Here is a 23669-nt window from a genome sequence, read left to right on the forward strand (position 1 = left end):
TTTTTCCACTCTGCAGCCCTAATACTTCAGCGTTTGCCTTTTAAATAAACTAATAAATAAACCCCTATACTACTGTGTGGCTCAATTTCCTCTTTCCTTGCGAAAATGTTGGAACCTGTTGGCCACATTGGGGTGATGGTGTGGAGCAGAGCTCTCCCTTGCCACTGGCAGACTTGGAAGGTGCTTGGTGTCAGCTCAGCGGTGGGGCTGGGTGGGCTCCAGCTGTGCACAGCTGTTTTCTCTTTTGACGTGGCTGTGGCTGGAAGAGGTCCAACATGTAATCCCGCAGCGTTCAGCATGGAAGGGGAAGGATAGAGGTTATACATTTCCAGGGAAGCACTGGTAATGGTGCAGGAGATGGTACTTCTTCCAAAAATACCTGAAACCCCCCGAAAGAAATTGGGTGGGAGGAAAGGAAGATGTATGAAAAGTGGTGTTTGGGGAGACTATGCCAGGGTGGCTCTTTTTGTTGTCTGAAGACAAAAAAAGGTGTATGCCTGTGCGTTCCCTGGCTGGCTAGCTGGGAGGGGGAGGGAATTGCCCACAAGGGATTTGTTTAAAATATTTCTTGAGCTGTGCAGCGGTCTGTGGTGCGGTGAGGTCCGTGGGTGGCCTCCCATGTAGGACCACAGCCCTGCCTGGCTGGGCAGCCAAGCAGCTGCAAAACACCCCCTGGACGCACACCCACCACCAGCCAAACGAGCACCTCCATGAGCTCCGATCCCCAGCTTGGGGTGGGAATGTCCCCCCGTGGGCTCAGAGCCATCCTAGCCCGGCGATACCATATAACCCAATCACGCAGTTGATTTTAATCACCTTTATTGAATCACAATTAACTGCAATCAATGCAACCGTGCCCTTTAAGTCAATTTAATTCCCTTAGCTTGATGGGATTTTTGCGCTTTACTTGGAGATTACTATCGAGCAAGCAAGGAGGCAAGAAGTGCCCGAGACACGCAGCGGTGCTACACATTTAGTGAGGCCACCGTTTACACCCCGCCGAGGCACAGATCCTAGTCGGTGATGGTGATGGCCTTCTCCACAGAGATCGCTTTGACCTGGGCCGAGGTCAGCTTGGCTACAATTTTCTTCTCTCCTACTCTCGTCGGAGTGCATATTACTTCAGACTTGATGATCCTACCGGGCTTTACATCCCTAAGGAGGAAGAAAAAAACAAATAGTCCCAGCATCAGTTGTGGTTCTCATTTGCCACTTTCAAATTGTTTCACTTAAAGAAAGAGCTGCTGTGTGTATTTATGGTGGGTGTTTCCCTTCTCCTGTGACCAGCGTGCAGCAAGCGGGGCTCAGCACGGTGGCACTGGCTGGTGGTCCCAGCGATCCTGAGGACCTTCCCCAGACTTCCCCATACTCCTGAAGCACTAAAGTCGTCCCTGAAGGAAGCAGCTTTGTTCACACTGGCCGGGCAGTGCCCAACATCACAGCAGGAGCGCAGGGAGAGCCCCCGTCATGCCTGAATGCCCCGAGCACACCAACCTCTGTGTGGGTCCTTATCTCTAAACGTGTGGGTCTTTCTGCTGCGTGGACTGCACCCAAATGGGGCGCGGTTCCGAACACAGCTTGCAAAGGGCACTGTTACTCCAAATCCTCTAACCACTTCTTCAAGGGCAATTAAACGAAAAAAGAAAAAGAAACACAGCAGAGTCCCGCCACGCTCATTTCATTCTGGGCTCATCTCATTACCCCTGATTAAACGTTGCCATCTTAAATATGCCCAAGCCCTCCACCAGCAGCTTGCAGTTGTCCAGGGGCACGTTCAGCTTGTTCTTGAAGATGAAGGCACAGGCAAACTCCTCATTCAGTTTGGCTGTTTCTGGCATCTGTCAGAGGAGAAAAGAGAGAAACAAACCCAAATGCCAGGGATCAGAGAGGTCATAAAGATGCCGGAGCTGCTGCCAGTTTGCTCCTCACCACCAGCATGGTGGGGGACACCCTCTATATCCTTTTCACCCTCCCACGGCACCGTGTGCTCTGCCCCTCTGGCTGTTGTCCCAGCGCTTCTCTCTGGTTTCTCAACGCATTTTTCCTTCAGGTGGTAGAGCTGTGGGGTCGGAGATGGGCCCCGTACAAACTGTTCTCTTCCATCCCCTTCCCTCCAGCAGGCCCTGCCTGCCCATTTTAGGTGGGGCAATAAAATCTTCATTTCGTGGCTGCACTCAAGCTTGAAATAAAAGTTGAATAGCCAAATAAAAGTGAAAACTAAAGCTGAGGACTGAACATCCCAGGAGGCATCTGTTTGGGAGATGCCCTGGGAATGCTACCAACCACCGTGGTGCTACAGTAAGCAGGGCTTTAACCCTCGTCCCCAAGGAGCCAGGCTGGCGGCTGCCTCACCTGCACGGTGATGGGGGGGTACTCGAATCTCATCGTCGTCTCCTTGGTGAGTTTGTCATTCGTCTCCTGGACCTCGGCAATGGCAGTGATGTGGATGAGCACTTCATCTTCCACCGAGGCCAGCGTCTTCATGTATGAGTCGGCTGCGATTTTCAGAGGGACCTTTGTCTCTGTGGGAGAGAAAACATGACTCGGTCCTTCATCACATACCCACGAACGGGATGGCAAATTTGTCTCTGGTGGTTGGTGCCTCAGGGTGCAGGATGAGGAGTATTTGCCGAGACCATCCTGCTTTTGGCCAGACCTGGGGGTCCCATGGGGGGAAGCCCCAGCTCGGCGAGTGGTCCCTGGCACTTGCAGCCCACGGCAAGGGCGACTGAGCCCACACCATCCCTCTGCCAAGCCGGGCGCTGGCTTCGGCTCACATCCAGCATCTTGGCAGCCCTTGTCCCCAGCTGCCCTGGCACTCAGGAGACAAAGGAGGGTGAGGTTGGGTACATTTAAGCCCATGTCCCCCTGGGTTTTCTCTGAGGCACTACTTGCTGTAAAATTAGCAGCTTTCCTTTCACTTTAGATTTTATCTTTAATTGCCTGGACAAACTTCCAGTGGCTCGGAAAAGCCCTGGAGTCAGCAGTGCTGGAGCCTGCAAGGCTTCCTGGCTCTTGGGAATCAAAGGAGAAAAAAGTCTGTCCTGATGTTTCCATGCATGTAGCTACCTTTGTGTCCTACCCCGCTGCATTTTGACAGCCACAATATACACGTGAAAACACTCAGCAATCACCAGCAGCAAAGATTGGTTGGATTTTTTTTTGCAAGTGACTCAACGCTTGGAATGAGCAAGTGCTGTTAATTATTCATCGCTCGTTAGTCTCTTGTTTAGCAAATTTCACTCACATTGCTGGGGATCAGAAATGCAACCCAGGTCGTGCAAAGATTCTCAGTGAACAGCAAACAGCTCTTGGGATCAGCCAGGCAGGCAGCCATGAGGTTGAAATTTGCTTGGGTGAAGAATTCAGAAAACAACACTCACCAGCGTCACCACCAGATGATTACCATTAGCGTGGCAAGCACAAGACAAAAAAAGGTTGAAATTTCCTGCCATCTAAATCTTGTGAGGGATCTGACTCACTTGGATGCACCTGAAGCCTGTGGTGGCATCTTTGATGCTTACACGGTGAGGATGGGAGGGATATGCTCCAGCACACCTCGCTCACAGCATGAAAATGTCTGTCTGCCCACACCGATGTATTTCTAACCAGCTCATTGAAGCTGCAGCGCCTTTACATTTTGGTCCCCGCTATGGTGGGATCCCAGTCTATAACTGAGCCTCCCAAATGCAGTAACAAGAGAGGGAGGTAGCAGACAGACAATTTCGTCTCTCTGTGCCTTACAGAGCCAGGCACTGACCTATAGCGCAGCTATTATGAACCAGCTCAAGTGAAACCCCAAACTGCCACAGACAGGAGCCCACTGAACACAGCAAGCTTTCTGTGCCTACCAGAGTTGCCTTCAAGCTTGATGGTCTCCTTGATATAGCCAAGGCTGGCCTCAATTTTCCCAGTATAGGACTGCAGCTGGCAGGAGCCGGCAAGATTGATGGTCCAGTTCCCGGGAACAGAAGTCTTCACTGTGATGGCCAGTTCAAGGGGATTGCCAGGATACAAGGCATCTGTATTGTTTATCTCAAGCTGCAGCCCAGTCTTGGAGACTGTCTCATGCAGGACCCCAGGCCTGGAATCCATGTCATCCACGGACATAGTCGAAGCGAAGCGTGCCCGAATTCCCATTCCTGCAGGGCGTATGAAGGAGGAAGCTTTCTGCATGGCCTTCCTTTCCTCTTCAGAACCTGGATGAAGAAAAAAGATGAGTGATAGGCGTATCTCAGTCTCTTCACCGAGAGCCACCTTCCCTTTATGCTTCTGCTGCTGAGCAGAGAGGATGCCAGGGCACCTCCAGCCTCTGCTCAGGAGATCCTCTTGTTTTACATTACCACCAGATGTAGCTGTAGTATTTTGGACTGAAAGAATTTCTTAGAGGATGGCTGCTCTTAAATTTTTCAGCCTAAGATTTTCCCACTCCTCACTGGGAAGGTTTTAACAGTCTGGCACAATATGGCTGGATCTGAGCACCGTGGGGAGGGAATGTTGGGGTTTTTTTTGTTTCCAATATGGGGAATGGAAAGACAAAAAGAAGGAAGAAATGAAGCAACGAGTCTGACCACTAGGTTGGTCACTCAGCCCATTTCTCTCACTGCCTGCAAGCTTGCTCCTGCCTACACCCTGAAGAGCAGCCTATAGGTGTCACTGCGGGCATGAAGATGTCCGGGAGCAGCGCTGCCTTCCCCAGGTCTCCAGGCCCTACACGGGGTTTGCCACTGCAGCTACCCTTGCAGTTTTCTCCTGGACAAAATGTTGTCGGGTGATCTACACGGCCAAGGGGTTCCTTTTTGGCACTACTCTAGAGGATGGGGGCTGTTACCTTCAGGGAACTTGTACTGCGCGGTGATGTCTTCCCGCTTGTCCTGCCCCACGGCTTTTGTGCTTATGTTCACGCCGACGCCTTGGGTCTCTGTGCTAATCTTGATGTACTTATCCTTGCCACGCACGTTCTTGACGACCCAGTAGACTTTGTCAGCATTCACTTCCGCATACACAAACTTGCTGTCGTAGGGCAAATAGACATCCCCGTCTCGTACAGCCTTCAGCGGGCATGGACCACACTGGAAAGCACCTAGAAAGTGCATTCAACACCATTTGCTTTTCCAAATATGAGCAGAGCCTCCAATTTTTGTTCCACCCTCAGACCTACCCAAGCAGGAATCTGTGGCCATGGTAGTTGACTCTCAGCAGTAAATATTCCTCCAACTCAGTGCTGAACTCCAAAAGCCCCGATTTATCCCATAGCTGTTTGAGCTTTTGTATAGATGACCAAGGTTTAGTAAGAGCTTTTATGTGTTTCCCCTCAAATAATTTTAAGGTTTGAAAGTCAGGCTTGGTGATGGAGTCAACTGAGTCCAGCCACCTGTGTTTAATCTCCTGGCAATACGCCACTTTCTGCACAGCCTTGAGGATTAATGTTTTCTTTCCCACATCCAAATCCCTGCATCTGTGCAGGGAGGGTAGTCACCAATTTTGGCAGTCACTCCTCTCATTTACCAATGAACAGACTCATGGCTTCCTCAGGAAAGCTCTACAGAAAACATCTTCGTGGGGGAAAGCTGTGGCACCTCTTACTACAGGCTGCTTTGAGTGCTCAACTTCACCAAAGAAATCAGAGGATGGCAGAAAGAGAAGTTAGCTCTGATTTCTAGCTGTGCACTCAAACCTCTGAAATGACATTTGTGTCCCCAGAACGTCCTACAAGGTTGGTTTTCTGCCTGCCAAGAAATGCTGTTCCTCCCATCCCAGGCTGAGACAGCAGGAGTGAGACCTCTGGCTTTAGGATGTCACTCCCCAAGTACGTGAAGGTGTGCGTGTGTGTGGAGAATACATGCTTTGCTGACTGGGGACCATGGTTTTCATACGAAATGTCCCTGCCTCCCTTGGGAGTTGCAGAAGAGCCTTTCTAGGCAAATCCTACCTTGACTTTGCTCCTGAGGGGTTGAATCGATTGCCTGCCAGCCATCAAACCCTGACGGCAGGTCCGTCCGCTTCATCCAGACGTCGTTCCACACATGGAAGTTCCTGCATGCATTTGCGTTGGAAAGAAAAGGAGTGAGCTGTTACAGCCAGAAGAGTCACACTCTCCTTCCTTAATCCTTAAGTAAGGGCAGGTTTAATGGGGATTTGCATGTAACCCTGTGAAACCCCAGTCTCTCCCTCTCTCTCCTGGGCAGCAAACGCAAAGCAGTAGGGAAATTCTCAAAGGAAAGGCTGCTGGGGCTGGAAAATGCAGTGCTGTGGGGTGGCACAGGGGGTAGGAAGCGTTAGCCCCCTTTGGCAGTACCAGACAGAGTCGAGGGACATCCGGTTCAGCTTTTCTCCGAATTCGTTGAGGTAAATGTCAACTCTCAGGTTCTCGTCTGTATCGTGCGCCGAGTTGAAGTTACTCACGCAGCGGGATGGGATCCCCAAGCAGCGCATGACTGCGGCACAGATAAAACACAGGATCACAAAATCACTCAGGCTGGTGGGCACCTCTGGAGATCATCTCATCCAACCCCTTTATCCACCCAGAGTCCGCTAGAGCAGGCTTCCCAGAACCGTGTCCAGACGGCTTTTGAATATCTCCAAGGATGGAGACTCCACAGCCTCTCTAGGCAACCTGTGCCAGTGCTCGGTCATCCTCACAATGAAAAAAGTCTTTTTTCCCCCTATTCAGAGAGAACCTCCTGTGTTTCATATTGTGCCCATCACCTCTGGTCCTGTCACTGGGCACCACTGGAAAGCCTGGTTGTATTTGCCCCACTCCCTCCCATAGGGTATTTATACACATGGATAAGACCCCCTGAGCTCAGAGGCACGGCAATTTGGCTTACTAGCACGGTAATTAGGACAGCGGAGAAGGGAGACGGTTCACTGTTTACCTGTAGTGAGGACTCCTGCGAAGACCCAGCATTGACCATAATTGACCGGTTTCTTCGTTTTGTAATACTGCTGCAAAATTGAGACGCTCCCCATCCAATCCAAAGGGGAGGTCCCTTTGTCGTAATTCCCTGACCAGTTCCCCAGCAGGACACCACTGTCATCGTTGGCATTAACCTGTGGCCACACACGCATGCAAAGGAGAAAAATATGGGGATGAGGCTGAATGAGGCTTAAACCCCAGGGTCTTTGCCCACCCTGTGTCTCCCCAGGTGCTCCACGGCCCTGTGGCACCCAGTGAGGCTGCTGGTTCCAGCTAGGGGCTATCGTGGTTGAAAACCCTCCACCCGGATATCTAGAGGGAGGTGGCACCGCTGCTTGGGTTAGCTGTAACGCACTCTGCATGTTGTATCCTAAACCCCAGAGCTCCCAGAAGGGTCCCACAGTTGCCCCCCAAAACACAACCCTTGTGACCCTTGTGTTGGCCCTGCCAATGCAGCTGCTGGGGAAGGACAATTGCCAGGGCAGCTGAACGCTTTGAAGATGGGGAAACGCTGTATTTCGCTCGCCTCTTCCCTCCATCCAAAATGCCTCTGGCTCTTTCCTGGCGGTTTCCCAAAGGAACTCCTTTCAAATGCATCCCGAAATGGTGTTCAGGGCCCCGGGGAAAGAAGAACAAGTAATAAGGAGGAGGAAAAGGTGGAGGACCAAAGCACTTTTCCGAGAGAGGCGTACCAAAGCAGACATGGCTCTGGACACAAGCACAGGATCCCTTCTACTGCTCAGCCTGAGACTACTTTTATCCAGCAGATACATGCAGGCGTCCAAGATGAATTCCTCAAACTGTTTTGGAGAGAAAGCGGAGACATTTTTATACACCATTCTCAAACAGAATTAGCTCAATCACTACAAAGTCTATCTAAATACTTGGAGGAAAGTGTCTGACTAGTCCTAACTTCTAAACTTCCTTTATGATATTCAATTTTCAAGCCTACGGGGCATCCCAAAGCTGTTCTCTCCAAAGAAGGGCTTAAATGAAAAGCCACCTCAGAAGAAAAAAGCCTGTCTAGTGTGTCTTGCAAACACAGTTGGAACCTGACCCAACAATCTTTACTCCTGTGAGTTGTCCTAAGTCACCTACGTCATTTCCTTGCAACCCTGCAAATTACTCACATGAGTAATTAAAATGTAAGAGTGCTACAGATATTCAGTGTATTGACGTACGTACAAAATGAACTCTGGGAAAAAGAAAAGGTACATAAATGCAGATTATTACAGCAAAAGATTCCTAATTGCCAATTACTGATAAAGCTCCCTTAGGTCCAATTCGCAGAGGTGTCAAACATCCGATGCAATGAAACTTGGCAGAATATCAATACCAATTCTCATTGTATAACAGCAGAATAAATATTAGGATAGGAACAGCCCTCTGGAAAAGGCCCCTTCACAGAAAAGGCATCAACACCAACACTTCTGCTGGGCTATCTGTATCTTGCAGCTTGAAAACACAGACTTATTAAAAAAAAATAAAAAACAAAAAAGAAAAAAAAAAAGAGAAACCCCTCCAACCCATATTCCACCATTTCTTAGTGAGGAAGTCTTTCTGGATAGGGTGCAGGATGCTCCATTTGGGTTCCTGTGTGCTTTCTACATGGTGCAAATAAACCTTCTCTCGCATCCACCTCATATCTCCAGCCTGAGCGAGTTTGTCATTTGCTCCGCTCCGCTGGAGTTATCTCGGAGGCAGGACAGAGGAACACCCTTCCTGAGAAGGCGGGCTGATTGTGTCCTGCACCCAACCATTCACCACACAGTCGGTGAAGGCACCACTTGAACGCTGACAGCCTCCGACAGTGGGTTTCCCCTATATTTTCCAGATCATGATGCAACAGGCAGAGCATCAGACCATTTTCCCCCCTCTCCACGGCTCCCGAGCGGGTTACCGATGGCTGCTGTGTTGCGTGAGAGCTGGGAGGGCTCTTCAACCAGAAATACTCTGCCCCCTGTGTCCTATGCCAGGGGTCTTGTGATCTGACTATAAACATGCCGTTAAACCCTGTTCTCAAGGTGTGGCTGGGGAAAACACTTAAGCAGACAAATGAAGCAGGTGAGCCCTCCCAGTGACGCTGGCAGGGTTATTCAAGCGCTTTGAGCTACTCACAAGCTTAAACTGTCTATAGGTCTAATTCATTGAAATGAACAGCTAAGGGAGAAAAAGGAAATAAGGGTAGTATCGCCAACAAGACAGCTTTTTTTACCTGTCCGAAATTCCAGGGTCTATCGTATATGCTGTATGCGGATCCAACATAGATGTAGCCCGTATCGTTGAGCACATACTCCTTTCTCTGCGCCTCATCGTTCAGGAAGACGACATCATCTGGAGCAAAACACCCTCCGATGTTAGTTGGTTTGCACACACACTGTACAAAATTTTCCTTGAAAAGCTAAACTGGGGGAGCTGGTGCTCTGTAACATTCACACCAAATGATGACTGTGCAGCACACACTTTTTTTCCTATAGTGGAAGAATTTCCTATAAGATTACTCTTTATTTTACCCCGTAGGACTATTGCTATACGACCATTGTAGCGAAACACTTCCTTCTGAACAAACACTTTAGTGGACTAGGTAGACAGCAGAGAGAACTGGGGGACTGATGCCAACGAACAACGCACATTTTTTTGCCTGGTTATTTTTTTACCGGGATTTTAAGCCAACCCAGACTTCTCAGTTAACCCTTGTGCTGGCCCAGAGAAACAGAGAGGGGTGACACAGGTGCAGAGGTGACAGAGAGATGCCCCTTAACCAGGCACTGGGGACTTCCCAGTGAGGAACTGGCTCGTTGCTATTGCCCAGGTCCGTGCTGGCTCCGTGAGGACACTGTTTGCGGTGTTTTAGGGGGAAAAAGCAATGTATGAAGGCAAGAGTGGAGGATAAATGTGAGGAGAAGCTCCACAAGGGACAATCCCTGGCAGCAGCAATTACCACCACTGGCTGCGGGACCACTCACCTTCGCACCAAGGATTGAACAAAAGGTAGACATCACCATTTTCGGGCTTGTAAATGTTAGTCCCAGTCTTCACGTTCAGGTTGTATATTCCCACTGAGGCGCTGGGTGAGCTGGTGACAGACAGCAGGCACTGGGGAGGAGACAAGGAGAGATGGCATGATGGACCCTCCGCCACAGCCAGAGGAACAGCACAAGTACAGCATGAGCATTGAATGTGGTGGCCACGGGGATGCGTGTCAGGGAAGAGGGATGGGATGCATCCTGCATGCACAGTGGAGGAGCAATGAATGGAACAGGGCAAGGCTGCTACCCACCTAAAATTACAGGGCTAAGGGAAAGCAGGATGGGGGTTATGGGGTTTTGCTCTATCGCTCACAACGGACTCGGTGTTGCTGCCCTCCACCATTGCTGTGTGCAGGAGAACAGCCCGCGGGTTTTACCTCTTTGCCGCTGCTCTTGACGATGGAGATTTGCCACCCGCTGAGGTCCGGCTCCCGCCTTGGGTTCAGCGACATCAGGGTCCCCCTGGGCTTCATTGGCTTTTCGCCTGGAAACAAACCCAACATGAGATGTGGGAAGGTTGCACGGGTCTGCAACGTCCACGCAGTGCCCAGCGACAGGAACAGGCTGCCAAGGCTTTCCTGCTTTGCCCGACGGTTGAGGAGGGGGGGACCTACTTACCGATGCCAAAACGCAGTGCCAGCTTGTCGGAAGCCTTCAGCTCCCTGCTGAAGCTGAGCTGGATCTGAAAGGCCTGCCCACGCCGCACCACCAGGTTCTTGATGTTGTACGCATCTGTGTGGTGCAGGCGGGTGTTCTGGCTCTTGAGAAAGTCAACCCCAGTGACCTTCAGTTCAGACCCTGGAAAGCCGTTAGCAGAGAGGGAGAAAGAAAAAAGAAAAGGAGGTTGATGGCAAATCGCTCAGTAAAGAGTTTTCTTCTTCTTAGTGGAGCCCTGTGGGTCACCAAAACATCAAAGCGTCCAGCGGTCTAAGCACAAGGAATCACACCAAGGATCGCCAGAGTTAATGGATGGTACAATATTTTTTATATATATATATACTTACACACTATACTATACTATACAAAAATATAAAAATATGATATGATATAGTAATATAATATAATGTAATATAATGTAATGTAATATTTAATATTATTTAATATAACGTAATATATGGAATGGAATGGAATGGAATGGAATGGAATAGAATAGAATAGAATAGAATAGAATAGAATAGAATAGAATAGAATAGAATAGGAATGGAATGGAATAGAATTACTTAGCATACGTATATAGATGTATATTGAAAGTCGTGTTGCTGGGATGGGTTATGGAGGCTGGCAGTGGTGAGAACGCTGCAGCAATCTGCCTGGAGCTGGGACAAGCGCCTGTGTTGGCCTTCGGCTATTTAGCCCCGGGTTGCTGTGGCATGCCTCTGCCTCCCTCCCTCGCTGCTCAGGGAGTCTGAGGGACGTTTGACCTCTGAGGTGGCCCTGGGTGAGTGGTGAATGAGCATCTTGGGGGAGGTGGCAGCAGCAGGAGACATAGCGTGAGGATTTCTACCCCTGCTGGCATCCAGGCACCCAGCCGGCACCCGAGGACCTCTGTTTACGGGCAGCTGCCTGCCGCACGCCCTTAGGGCTGCCTCCTCAGCAGCCAAAAGGCTGGGAATGGGATCTCGCTGGTTTGGAAATCCGTGTCTGCTGGCCCACTGCCTGCCTTTGCATGCTGCCAGTTGGCTGGGGGTTCAGCAGCCATGAGCCAGCTCCACAGCCCGCCACGGGCCAGGAAGACGGCAGGACTGCAAGTTTTGTTGCAATACTGAAAGTCTTGCTTCTGCGAAGGTCTTGCTTCTCCCCTGAAAGTGGAGCAGGGACGCTGCATCCGCACACCATCCTCACAGCTGCTGGGGGGCAGCTCCGCTCCCCCGAGCATCTCGCGTGGGAGCCCACCAAAGGTCCCGACCACCACGGTGTCCCCGTGGGCAGCGCCCGCGGCACTGTCATGTCTTTGAGCCCTCTTCTCCTTGTTTCCACACGCTCAGCTGCTTTGCTGGTGGCACCTCATCAAAGCCAAGGCTGTGACAGCGACTCCTGTTCGCTGCATGCCTGTGCCTTGCCGAGTGCATGGTGCATCAGCTCCTTGAGTATTACGAACGTTTCTTTGTTATTGCAGGTATGAAAACAACAGTAGTAGTAACAGTAGCAGTATGAATAGCAGTAGTAATACGGACGGGTGAAGAAAGCGCTGCCTGCCAAGGCGTGTTCGGCTAGCGCTAAGGCAGCTGGAAAATTAAACCTCACTGTTGGGATTTTTATCTCAGCAAATTTCCCTCCGGTCAAAACTAGCTTTATATTAGCATTGAACACATCCTTCACAATTATCAAATAATAATTAACAGTAACTGTAATTGCTCCTTGCAAAATATAGCGCACACGGTCAAGCTGGAAGTGAACCAAATACGCTGAAATTCAGCTCCCCTCAACTGATGAGATCCCCAGTGTCTCTCGGATGCCATGAGCCTGGGAAATGGGACTCTTTGGGACTCTGGGGCTGATTCTTTGTATTTTCCTCTCAAAAGTTAATCCCAAGTAATACCACAACTGTCATTAATCAGCCTCTTGTAGATGTCTGTATATGTGAATCTTTGCAATGCCTTTTTTTTTTCTTCCCAAGGACTTGGTTTCTCCTACAACCCAAGTACTAAAGGAAGGTCTGGGGCCGGGAGCCAGCTGTGCTGCAAAGATGCTGCCTGTCTGGGGGGATGATAAATTTCATACCGACTGGTGCTTTTGCCATTTGACTTCAGCACAGCTTTGGACTCAAGCAAGAGACCCTGACAGGTGCCTCGCTCGCATCCGTTCCCAACACGGTGGCTGTTTTTGTAGGACACGGCATTTAAAAGCACTGTATTCTGGGCTGCTCTCCCCTCCTGCAACTCCGGATGGGAGTGGGGCTGGGGAAAAGGACGCGGGGCTCCGAGAGGCTCAACCTGGCACTATACCTGAGCAAAGAGCAAAGCCCTCGCGCAAAACTTGAGCAAAGAGAAAGCCCTCAGCTTGCCATAAAGATGGAGATTTGGGGGTTACTGCATGAGGCTTTGGCAGGCTGCCCAGGTGTGACAGGGAAAGCTGCATCATGCCAGAACATGGCTAAGCAGTATTTGGAAGTGTCTAACCTGTCTTGTACCTGCCCATTAAATATCCTTAAAGGATCAATTCCATGTTAACAGTAGGGAGTAACAATACTTATGAGGCACTTGCCTCATAAGTGATTCAGTAGATATGGGAGAGTCAGGAAATTTAAAACCACTTACGATAACTTAGAAATTAACAAGTCAAAGGCATAATAGTTGAAGGGATTAGTTCACCAAATGTCTTGACAGACTTGCAAGGAACCAGGGCAACCGTACTAACTTGAGTATCAACATCCCTAACATCGAAGAAGCTGAAATCTGCTGGTAGCTGCTGTGGCATGAGGGATGCCGCAGGCGGGGCCGGATCCGGGGCAGGCTGAAATCAGTGGCATGCTTCCCACTGTGACCTGTGCCAGACAGTGACTGCAGCCTTGAGTAAACTGAACTGACCGCCCATGGATCCCCACCAGATTACTACCTCCCTGTATTTCTTCTTAGTAACTATGTATAATCCATATTTATCTTAATTACATAACAGTTATCCATGGTACAGCAAATAGACTTAAAATCGACCATCACCTTTCGTTAACTGATTTCATTTTTGAGTGGTTTTTGTTTGCTTGCTGCCTGCCAGATGCCAACCTCGGGCTGATATTTTGCGCAACGGGGTGTGTGTGTGTGTATATATGTCAAAAAATTTCAGCTGAAATTGCCTAACCCTCTTGAGAAGGATGAAGGGTAAGTGCGTCTTCCCGAATATTAACGAAACTCCAGCCACCAAAGCTGCTTGACTTTGTTCCTTATGAAAACCCTGGCGCTCGGCTGAGAAAATACCAGAAAATGTCCTCGTGATGGGAGAGGGCTTTGGAGGAATACGGGAGCTGAATGCGTAGGATGTCTGCGGGAAAGGGCCCTGGGGAATCTTTCCTTCCATCATTTCCTGACTTAGGGACTGCATTTCCATCCCTTGTTTATGGAAATTGCTGGCGTTGAGGATGCACAGAGAAAAACTGCAGAGAATAGATGCCTTCGAATACGCCCTGACAGTGCAGAAAGCGGTGCCAAGGACCTGCACCCGCACAGCGCTGCACTTATTCCTGTGCAAACACACCCGTGATACCCTGTGATCTGGCTGGTGTGGTGTCCCGCGCCAAGAAAGGCTGTGGAGTGAGCCAGCGGCACACCCATCGCCATGTCCGAGGGGGCTTGGCTGCAGCCCACCCTCCCCGGGCAGCCCCTGCGTGCCGCTTTCGGCTTCCTCCTCTGCCTCCTGCCCAGGGCACAGGGACGGACACCCACATACCCTATGCCTGGCTGTCTGCAGGTGCCCCGGTTTGTCAACATGGCAATTACTGATTTGCAGCAGAGCTGAGCACACCAAGAACGTGCCTGCTCACGGGACGGAGGCTCGAGCTGCAAGAGGCAGCCCTGGGCGCTGCGCTGGCTCCTGGGGCAGGCCAGAAGCAAACCCAAATCCTGCCAGATAACTTCTTCCTTTTTTTTTAAGAAGAAATTTTGAGACAGTATTTTTACATTTATCTCCTAGTTCCATGATTTATCCCTTCTAGAGCTCCTTCCAACACTAACCCGCTGGCCCCATTGCATGCTACCTTCCTGGGAAGACGTTCAGAGCTTCAAGAGCACAGTGATCACCCAGAACAAAAACGGGGACATGAAGACTTTGCGCTGGGTCCTTTTTTATCATGAGGATGAGGTGATGGGGTTTAGAAAACATATTAACACAGAGCAGAGTCTTTATAGCATGCCTGGCTTCAGTGGGAATAATGGCTGCTTAGGACAGGATGGGATCCCCAGGGATGGGAACTGTAGTTTTGCAAGAGAGCGCCAAATTCAAACACCTGCATTTACTGCTCATCCTTGCCCAGTCTCCCGCAAACACTGTCTCACATCCCTGAGACATGAGAGCACATCCCGAAGATGCTGCAGTCCAAGACTTCCTGGAAAACGTCAGCTCATCCACACCCAGAGTAGGAAGGTGGGAAATGGAGGGGCTCGGAGCGCTGCCAGGACACCCTTCCCCTCCTGATGGCTGTGGAGACCTGCTCCCAGCTCCACTGCAGGCACCAGCCAGCTCGCATGCAAGAGCTGCTCAGCTACACCCCAAACCGCAGGGGTTTTGGGCATCCTGGGGTTGGGCTGGCCCAGGAGCGCAGCCAGCGGTGGTGGTTCAGCAGCTGCTACAGGACTGACCCAGGCACCTTTCTAGGTAGGTGCAGGATCTTCTGACAACAGCACAGGCAGGATGGCCACGGGACAGAGCTCAAGTCCAAATAAATACCTTTTCTGGTTATTTTGAAACTTCTGTCAGATAGTATGAGCCATCACTTAAGAGCAATAATCTACATGATTAGGTAGACTGAAAGAAAGAAATTCACCTTGACACCGAACAAGTTTAGAAAAGCTGTGTTTCTTTCCTATTATCACCGGTAAATCCCAATGTCTACAGGTTGATGAAAAGTGATGAAAAGTGGTTTGCATTTTTCAGTTGGTTACTCATCTGTCAAAACCAGAATTTGCGCAGCCAGAGCAAACCTATCCCCCATGAGAAGCGGTGGCTCCGAAACACCTTTCCCCAAGGTATCACCCACGGCAGTCAGAGGGGTGAGAAACCCTCCACCTCCACTGGAGCTGCCATCCTCCCTGCAGGACACCTGCCAAACTGCACATCTAACATAGGCTATCATATCAACCATTAAGAACTCACCAGTGTTACCGCTCATGGTTCTTGTCAGTGTTCTGACCCGAGGTGCCTGTGATGCCAGCAGCTTCTGAGCTCCTGAGTAGCCTGTGCCACTTGCTTCTGAGTGTGGAGAAGGAAGACAGGCTGCCCTTTTTATCAGTGTCTTGCTCTGAGGTGTCAGCAGGTCCACTGCCAAGGGGTGGTGTTTAGAGAAAGGAAGTTCATGTGGAAAAAAAAAATAAAAAAAATGACTACAACTCCCTCTGCACATAGTCAGACCCTGAAAAACAGCGAAACTTAAATCCCGACTCACATGTAAGGTGGATTTGCACAATCAGATGACAAGTGGACAGACCCTTCACTGACAAACAGTAAAATCATGGGCTACATGAGTAACAATGCACCTATGCCCTAACATCCAGGTTACCGGGATTGCAACTCAAGGGCTAACTTTAGAAGGCATGCACAAACATTTAATCCTTAGGAAAACACAGTTACCCATTCGGACTAAGTTAATTTGCTTTGAAGTTAATGAGATTTTTTTCATCACATTTGGGAAAGAAGTACTTGAAGCTGTGGGACTTTACAAGACACGCACATTTAATCCTTAGGAAAAAAAGAGTTCCCCATTTGGACTAGTTTAACTTTCTTTGAAGTTAATGAGATTTTTTTCATCACGTTTGGGACAGAAGCACTTGAAGCTGTGGGCTAAAATCCTGGCCCCCTCCCCATGGGGTCAGGTGGATGTCTGAGGAGATAGCCCAGAGGGAGCACCGGGTGGGAAAGAGGAGAAACAGGCCATGTCCAGGAGGAGCAAGAAACATGGTGGATCAGGCGCCGTTTGCTGGCATCAACTTTTCTCTATCAATTTAGGTAGCTAGGTATACTTCAGAAGGACTGTTTCATTGGGTGCTGAAATGTTGGTGCAAGCTAGGTGCTGAGTTAGCAAATCCCACCCTTCGGGCATGTCACTGCTTGCTGGCAGGTGTACCTTGGGTGTCCTTACTTGAAAGCATGACTAGCGCATCCCAGGGCACTGAGGGTTCAGCACACATCTATAATCTCACAGGACATCTGCATGAACATCTGAACCACCAACGTTCTTAGTGTATGGAGCATCACTCACCATTCAGCACCTGACAATGTGCTGGCAACTACAAGTTTCAGTATTGAAAAAAACACCACGGCCCCAATTTACCTTTCAGCATTGCTTTTACTCTGCATTTCTTTCCTCCTGGAAGGCAAAAGACATTTTTATTTAGAACCAGCGTGACATGAAGTAAAGTATACATGGAATGTCAGTACAATAACGTAACCAATAATAAATGTAATCTGAACATTTACAATGTATATTACTGATTTCCACTACATTGCAGCAACAGAGTAATCCACTTCATCTGAAGGCACTAAGAGTAGCTTTCTAATCCAGTCTCAACCTGCTATATTTATATATCTTTCCATGCCTGGTTGGAGGCAGCTTAAATTGGGTTGACAAAGTAGTCCTACAGCAAAAACTACAGCCTGTTGCAAACAAGAATGGGTTGATGTTGGCAACGCTTTGCCCCCGAAAACATTTTATGCAGGTGCATGCTGGAGGGCCAGTGGTGGAGGCAGGGCATCTATTCATCGGGAACAGCCATATTTCCAGTCTTATAGGGTTTTTGCAAAAGCCCGATTTCAACAGCGTGCATGTTCTGACCCTGACTTTGAACTTCAGACTTTGAGGAAAGAATGTAGAAATTAGATCGGTGTGGGTTCTGCCCTGCCATGAACATACTTCATCTTGGAAGGTGGTTGACCTTTTCACCATCTATGGGAATTTTTGGTTTATGCCAGCAGACAGCACCCAGCTTGCAGTTCAGTTCTCTTTTCACTTTGCGCAGCTGCTAGTCTTGCCTGCTCCCATTACCTTTTTCTATGCACTGGTAGCATCTCAATTCAAGGGAACTAAACTTGGCATGTGGTACAACACTCCTACATGAGCTTCCTCTCCTGGCTCGTACAAGCTTGCCCTGCCAGAAAAGGCCATTGAACTGTAATACTCTCCAAGACAGCTGTTGGGAAGGTCTGAGAAAAGGAATTTCAACTTAAATTGCAGGAATGTTTTTCAAAGGCATGGTTTCAGCTTGGTTCATGTTGTCAGCAGGTGATCTCTGTCCTTCCTACAGGCAAATCTGCTTTTGAACTTGCTGGCCAGACTGGCCAGAGTAGCTTGCTGTGGTTCAGCAGTACGGCTTTTTTTCCGCCTCCTTGGAGAAGCTATGAAAAATACCAGCCCTTTTGAATTTTTTTTCCCAAACAGTTACAATAGTTAATCACTTCAATCTGCTAATTAACAGAGGCAGGAGATGACATCTTTTTCACAAGCAATCTCCAGTTTATTACCAATAACTTCAGCGACTCACTTCCCAGCTTGCAAAATCAGACACCAGAGGCTATCAGCCTTATCTGCATCTATCTGCTTCAAGGTTAAGTCACCTTATTAGCTGGCATAAGAAGGTAATAAAATGCAAACAAATAAAATCAGAATTCCTCAGTGGCTGCTCCCCTATTTACAAGCTTGCCCTTTGTCTCAGGTTTTGTTTATTTTATGTATCAAAACCAGCAAGGACAAGTCAGAGTCCCAGAGTACGACCACAGATAGCGATGCCAAGTAGGAAGGACATGAAGTGCAACCCAATCCTTAGCCTTACAGTTTTATTCACTGTGAGCCCATGTGTAGTTAAGGAGAAGTTGCCTTTTGTAATAGTAATATACCAACCTACATTTTTTATAATCATTTAAGGCTTCACGTTGCTTCTGTTTTGTTGTTTTGTTGGGTTTTTTGTTTTGTTTTGTTTTGGGATTTTATAGTTTTGTTTTGTTTTGGGTTTTTTGTTGTTTCGTTTTGTTTTGTTTTGTTTTGTTTTTTAAATATGTCCAGTCAGAGTAACGCTCAAAATAAAACACAGATCAAAAGTACCACAGATTTCCTTTTCGGCACTCTGGAAAGGTGAACTAATCCTTCCAGTTGCCTTGCAAAGTTGTTCCAAGGTGCCAAGGGGTGAGTGGTGCATCCGCCAAGGTACACACATGTACAGCCCATGTCTGGGTCCTGAGGGCCACCATGGTGAGAAAGTGCCTTCCACTGGCCACAGCAGAACTAATCCCACGTGTACCATCTAGTACGTGTTGTGTCCTTCCTGAATCACAGCCTAGGGAATAGTAACTAAGGAGAAGTCTTGGGAAGATAAAAAGAAAAAAACCCACAGAGACAGAGCATCTGGTCCATCTCTTTTGAGCTGGACCTTAGTCAAGGTGCTACGTTGGTCCTCCCCTCACTGTTTCATTACGCTTGTATCTTAGTCATTAAGAATTTCCCAGTAGTGAGATGTATCTCATCCACGTAATGACCCTGACATGTTGTGCTGCTGTTACTCTGAAAGGAGTGTTGATCTGATCACTTCTCACTCGTGTACACCAACCATGGGCCGTGACAGTGGCCTGTCAGCTGCACCCTGAGGGCATCCCATGTTTCCAGCAGGCACATTCTCTTCTAATCTAACGTGAGCCAACTTGTTTCAGGCAATTGGACGTCAGGGGTTGATGCAAGATGGCCAAGCCCAGATCTTAACTGATTCCAAGTTGTCTGGCCCCAGCTACCTGGTAATGAGCTTCTTACTGGGAAATACCAGAGAAGTGATTGATGCCAATAAAATCACGACAGAAATTCCATCCTTTCCTTCTCACTGAACTTTGAAAGAGGGTTTTTGGACCTAAAGTTAAGGATGTAGGTGACTAGCTTTGGGCATTTACCTCCAGAAGGAATGAAAACTGTATTGCTTTGTGCCCAACCCAGCACCACCCAGGGAGTCTGTTCGTGAAGAAGGCAAAGACAAAGAGAAAATAGAGACCACAACTACACATATACCAGATGTAGGCTTATGGTCTTGTGATCCCTACTCAGACAAGATGTTCTTGTGCAGCACTTTCCCTGCCCTGAAAGAGAAGTCCTGTGGTCATTGCAGGAAATTGAGGTTTTAGGCCAAGGTCATCTTAGAAAAATACAGAGCTGCTTTAACAGCAAGCCAAAATGCTATAATGTTAAAATACCTTTTCTGGTTATTTTTCAAGATCCCTTTCTCCTTCTCTGGCTGAGACGCAAGAGGCAAAATTCCAGAATCAGTCTAGATATGGGGAGCAACTATGCACAACGGTTGAACTTGGAATTTCAGTGCTATGACTGCTTGACCCACAATTCTGGTACAACTGTTTTAGACTGGAAACACCAAAATAAGCATGCTCCAGTGCTGAAAAGATTCTGTTATGTATTGGATTAAATGACTCAGGATAAGATACTTCTGCTTCTTAGCAAAACGCTTCGGAATTTTGTGCAATAGATGACAAAAAAAGGTCTCCATTGTGTCACTTCTTCCAGACAGCACCTTTTTTTTTAAATAAAATTGCCTTCTTTTTGAACCTGTGGAAACCACCAGTGTCTGCTGCATCCAATAGGCAGGAGTTCCTCAGCTGAATGACACACTGTAGGAGAAGGAAGCTGCTCTGGCCTTGAAGCTGCTTCTTGATAGCTTCCCTTGCGGCCCCTGACCTTGTGGTAGAGGTCAAAAGTTATGCCAGCTTACTTTCTCCATGCAACTCACGGTCTTGTCAGCCCCCGTTCCAAACCACTACCGTCTTTTTCCACACTGAAGGGCCCTAGCCTGCAAACTCACTCCTCATGCCTTCGTCCCACCCCATCACGAGACCCGAGATGGGGAGAAGGACCCCCCACCCTCCCCCAACGTGCGATCCGACAGCCGGCAGTGTGTGCTTGGAAAGGGTCCAACGGGGTGGGTGCAGTGACTCCGGGGCCGTATCCACCCTACTGCCACTGACCCATGAACTAACTTCGAGTGTGCATGTATGACCACACTGACTGATTGCAGCGTGGACGCATATCCACGGACTACACCTAAAGCAAACAATATGAAAAGGCATGAGGAAAAATAAAGCAAAAGAGGGCTGCAAAAAATAAATGGTAAGGGCAAGGAAATCAATAGCACAAATATTGAATCAGGGATAAAATAGTTTATCCATGTATTAAAAACAGCTTCGGAGAACAAGGAAAATACTGACAGAATACCTTCCCACCTACAGGATATGTGTTTGGTTGCATGTGTCTAAGTGAGAAAACAGAAACTTGCATGCCAGTGTCTTCAAGGAACATTTCTTTCTGCAGGGGTGGTGCGACAGCTTCTCCCATCTGTTTATGTGGGTGTGTGTGTCTATATACATATAGATGTACACAGTCCACAGATTACAGGTCAGATTATGCCATGCCGCATCCCCACTGGCCAGCAGCATGACTGAAATCACTACGTGCTGGGAAGGGAGAACCTTCCTAGACCAGTAGGATTTGCAGGAAGGAGCTGGTCCCGCCCGGTGCTGGAGACCCGGCTCATGTGCTGGAGGGGAGCAGACCTGAGGCATGGTGAGTGCAAAGGCTTTGGCCACCCCTGGACATGTGGATGTCACGTGCAATAGCTTTTTGGTATGATGGGATTGACTGAAGGCAGGGATCTGTGGTTATTTGCCCTGAAAAGCAAACAAGCCAGCATGCTCCTGCTCACACCTCTCTGTAACATCCAGGCCATTGCCTTTCACAGCAGCATGAGGTGCTCCCACCTTGGCGTGGAGCAGTTCCATGCCCACCAAGGATGCTTAGGGAGCGTTTTCGTGCAGTGCTGGTTCCTGGCAGAGCCATGCCTGTGAGTTGCCTAACTCAGGAGTGTCCTGAAGTGAAGGAGTCATTCGAAATGCCTCCTCTCTGGATGAGGAAACAGTTGCTTGGCAGCAGGAAATGTGGCGTTTGTCATGCTTCATCCTTCCCTGGGGCACTGATCATTTCTCCCTAAGTGTTGCCTTAACTTACTGAAAGCCCTGGCTGATGTTCAGACCACGGTCATGAACTGAGAGCAGGTCACCATGCCAAGCAGAGTTGATGGACTCTTATCTCTTGCTGCAAAAACAAAGAGGCTGCGCTTGCCTCAGGGGAGGAGGGGAGCTCCTCACGCGGCCAAGCCTCAGCCCCAGCTCCCACAGGTGGGACGAAACCCCTGCCCGCCGCAGCCTCTGAGCCAAGCGAGATTGAGCGATGAGTTCAAATTGTACGTGCCTACAAAAAGCGGTGGTACCATCTGCCACACCCCGCTTACTACCACTCTTTCCAGTCCTCCCCTCCCATTCATTTCCGTTGTTGCACTGGAGCCTCCGTGCGGTGCAAGACCCGTGCAGGGATGAGCAGGGTGTGCATCATCTCCCCCCAGCAAAATGGGAGCGGGAGGCCCAACCCAGGAGCTCCCCAGGCATTAACACAGCACCAGCAATCCCTCAGGACTTCCAGGGCATGCAGTAGCCCCGGGAGCTGTTTAGGAAGTGTTGGCAATTAGTACAGCCATTCATGGCCACTTTTCCTTAAACCCTGAGGAAAAATCGAAACAGTCAAAGAGGGTTATTAAACAATCAGAAACCAAAACGTTTCCTTGAAGGGTGAGCAGAGCGGCTGGTTGGTTGCTCAGCAGGGCAAACAGTGTTCTGTGTATGTCAAGGGCTGCTACTGGACATGGGTGGCTGCGGTGCTGTATGCAGCTACGGGACGGAACACCGCAAGGTCCAGGCTTCCCGGTGCCTTGGTCACCCCATGCTGGGCTGCTGCAGCTGGTCAGCGTTACCCTGCCCTGGCAGCCACTGCCAGCTTTGCACTCAGCAGGCTGTCTTCTTCACCAGCAAACGTTTGACTGCACAAAGCACTCCGTTATCGGCATCTAAGTACGGTGGGGTCCTTCTCCTTTGATAACAGCACATTCGTTTTCAGGGGATGAATGCGTAGGCAAGTGCCTGTTATGGTTTCTGTGGTTAGCCAGCAAGACCCTGGTGACCTAGGTCTGTATGGTTTCTCAAGGAGGAACCTCCTTTCTGTGGCACAGCTGCACTTGACGGGAACTGCCAAACTTGGAAGCAAAAGGGCAAACCATCTTCAGTTACAGATGGTATTTCCCATTAAATCCATCCAGAGGTCACGGAAAGCCCAACTTCCTGCGCAGATGTGATCATCACTAACACTAGATTGGGTCAGTTGAGGTCTGGTCTAGCTGAGCCTCAAAAACCTCGACGGGTGGAGACTCTGCAGCCTCTCTGGGCCACTAACCTCCTGGTGACATTTTTTTTTTCCTGATGGCCAACTTGAAACTCCCAAGACATAACCTGTGCCTGTCACTTCTTGTTCTAGCCATTTCTATGAAGCGGAGCTTGGCTCTGTTGTCTCTGTAACTCCTCTCCAAGCATGTGTCAGCTGTTATGAGGTCAGCCTGAGCCTTCCTCTCTCCAACATGCCCACATGCCCCAGCCTCTCCTCGTAAGTCATTGCCATCTTGGAATCCTTCTGCCAGACCAGTTTCCCAACACCCCTCTTGAACTGGGGGATCCAGCGTTGGAACAGGTACAGCCATTGACTACATTAGGGCCCTGAAGGGCACCAGCAGGACTGACTGGCCCTGCCCAACCCCCAGGGCTTTCCCCCAACCCTGTCCATGGCCCAGGACCCCATTTCAGGTTTTTCAGACAAGTCACTCACCTTTTTTTTTTCGTGTTAAACTATCCAGAAACAGATTTGCCTTAGAAAAGGCACTGAAACACCCAGCCCAACAACCATCTCCCACCTGAAGTGAGATGTTGCTTTACAGTCTAAAATATTCTTCCTCAGGACCACATTGTCACAAAATGCTGCCTTCTTGCAATCCTTTCACTTAAAACGTGATGTGGCACAACACTGCACACTCTCGATTTTTTAGAGGCAAACTTCTGGCTCTCCTGGGAAGGCTTTTACCACCGACTGGAGCTCACCCCAGATTTTTCTCTGAGACCAAGCGAGCTGCAGGCACTGTACAGTTTGCTGTGGATGAGTG

The 23669-nt window shown here is 49.1% G+C and overlaps 1 protein-coding gene across 3 annotated transcripts; it reads right to left on the reverse strand.

The window, feature by feature from the left end:
* Positions 1-810: 810 nt before the first annotated feature.
* On the reverse strand, positions 811-23440 carry TGM4 (transglutaminase 4). 3 transcript variants are annotated; one of them, XM_074575240.1, is made up of 16 exons: positions 23339-23440; positions 16925-16960; positions 15751-15915; positions 10567-10746; positions 10326-10432; positions 9886-10015; positions 9135-9253; positions 7612-7719; positions 6879-7053; positions 6299-6437; positions 5933-6036; positions 4832-5083; positions 3852-4199; positions 2353-2522; positions 1702-1838; positions 811-1155 (listed from the first exon to the last, which is right to left on the reverse strand). In XM_074575240.1, exons 2-16 carry the CDS (start codon positions 16932-16934, stop codon positions 1014-1016), a joined length of 2286 nt encoding a protein of 761 aa, XP_074431341.1. In that variant the 5' UTR covers positions 16935-16960; positions 23339-23440; the 3' UTR covers positions 811-1013. The 3 variants fall into 3 exon arrangements, with proteins under 3 accessions (XP_074431341.1, XP_074431339.1, XP_074431340.1); XM_074575238.1 differs by lacking the exon at positions 23339-23440 and having other exon boundaries at positions 16925-18507; XM_074575239.1 differs by lacking the exons at positions 16925-16960; positions 23339-23440 and having other exon boundaries at positions 15751-16133.
* Positions 23441-23669: the final 229 nt, after the last annotated feature.

Source organism: Larus michahellis, chromosome 2, assembly GCF_964199755.1.
Source record: "Larus michahellis chromosome 2, bLarMic1.1, whole genome shotgun sequence".
Classification (NCBI taxonomy): Eukaryota; Metazoa; Chordata; class Aves; order Charadriiformes; family Laridae; genus Larus; species Larus michahellis.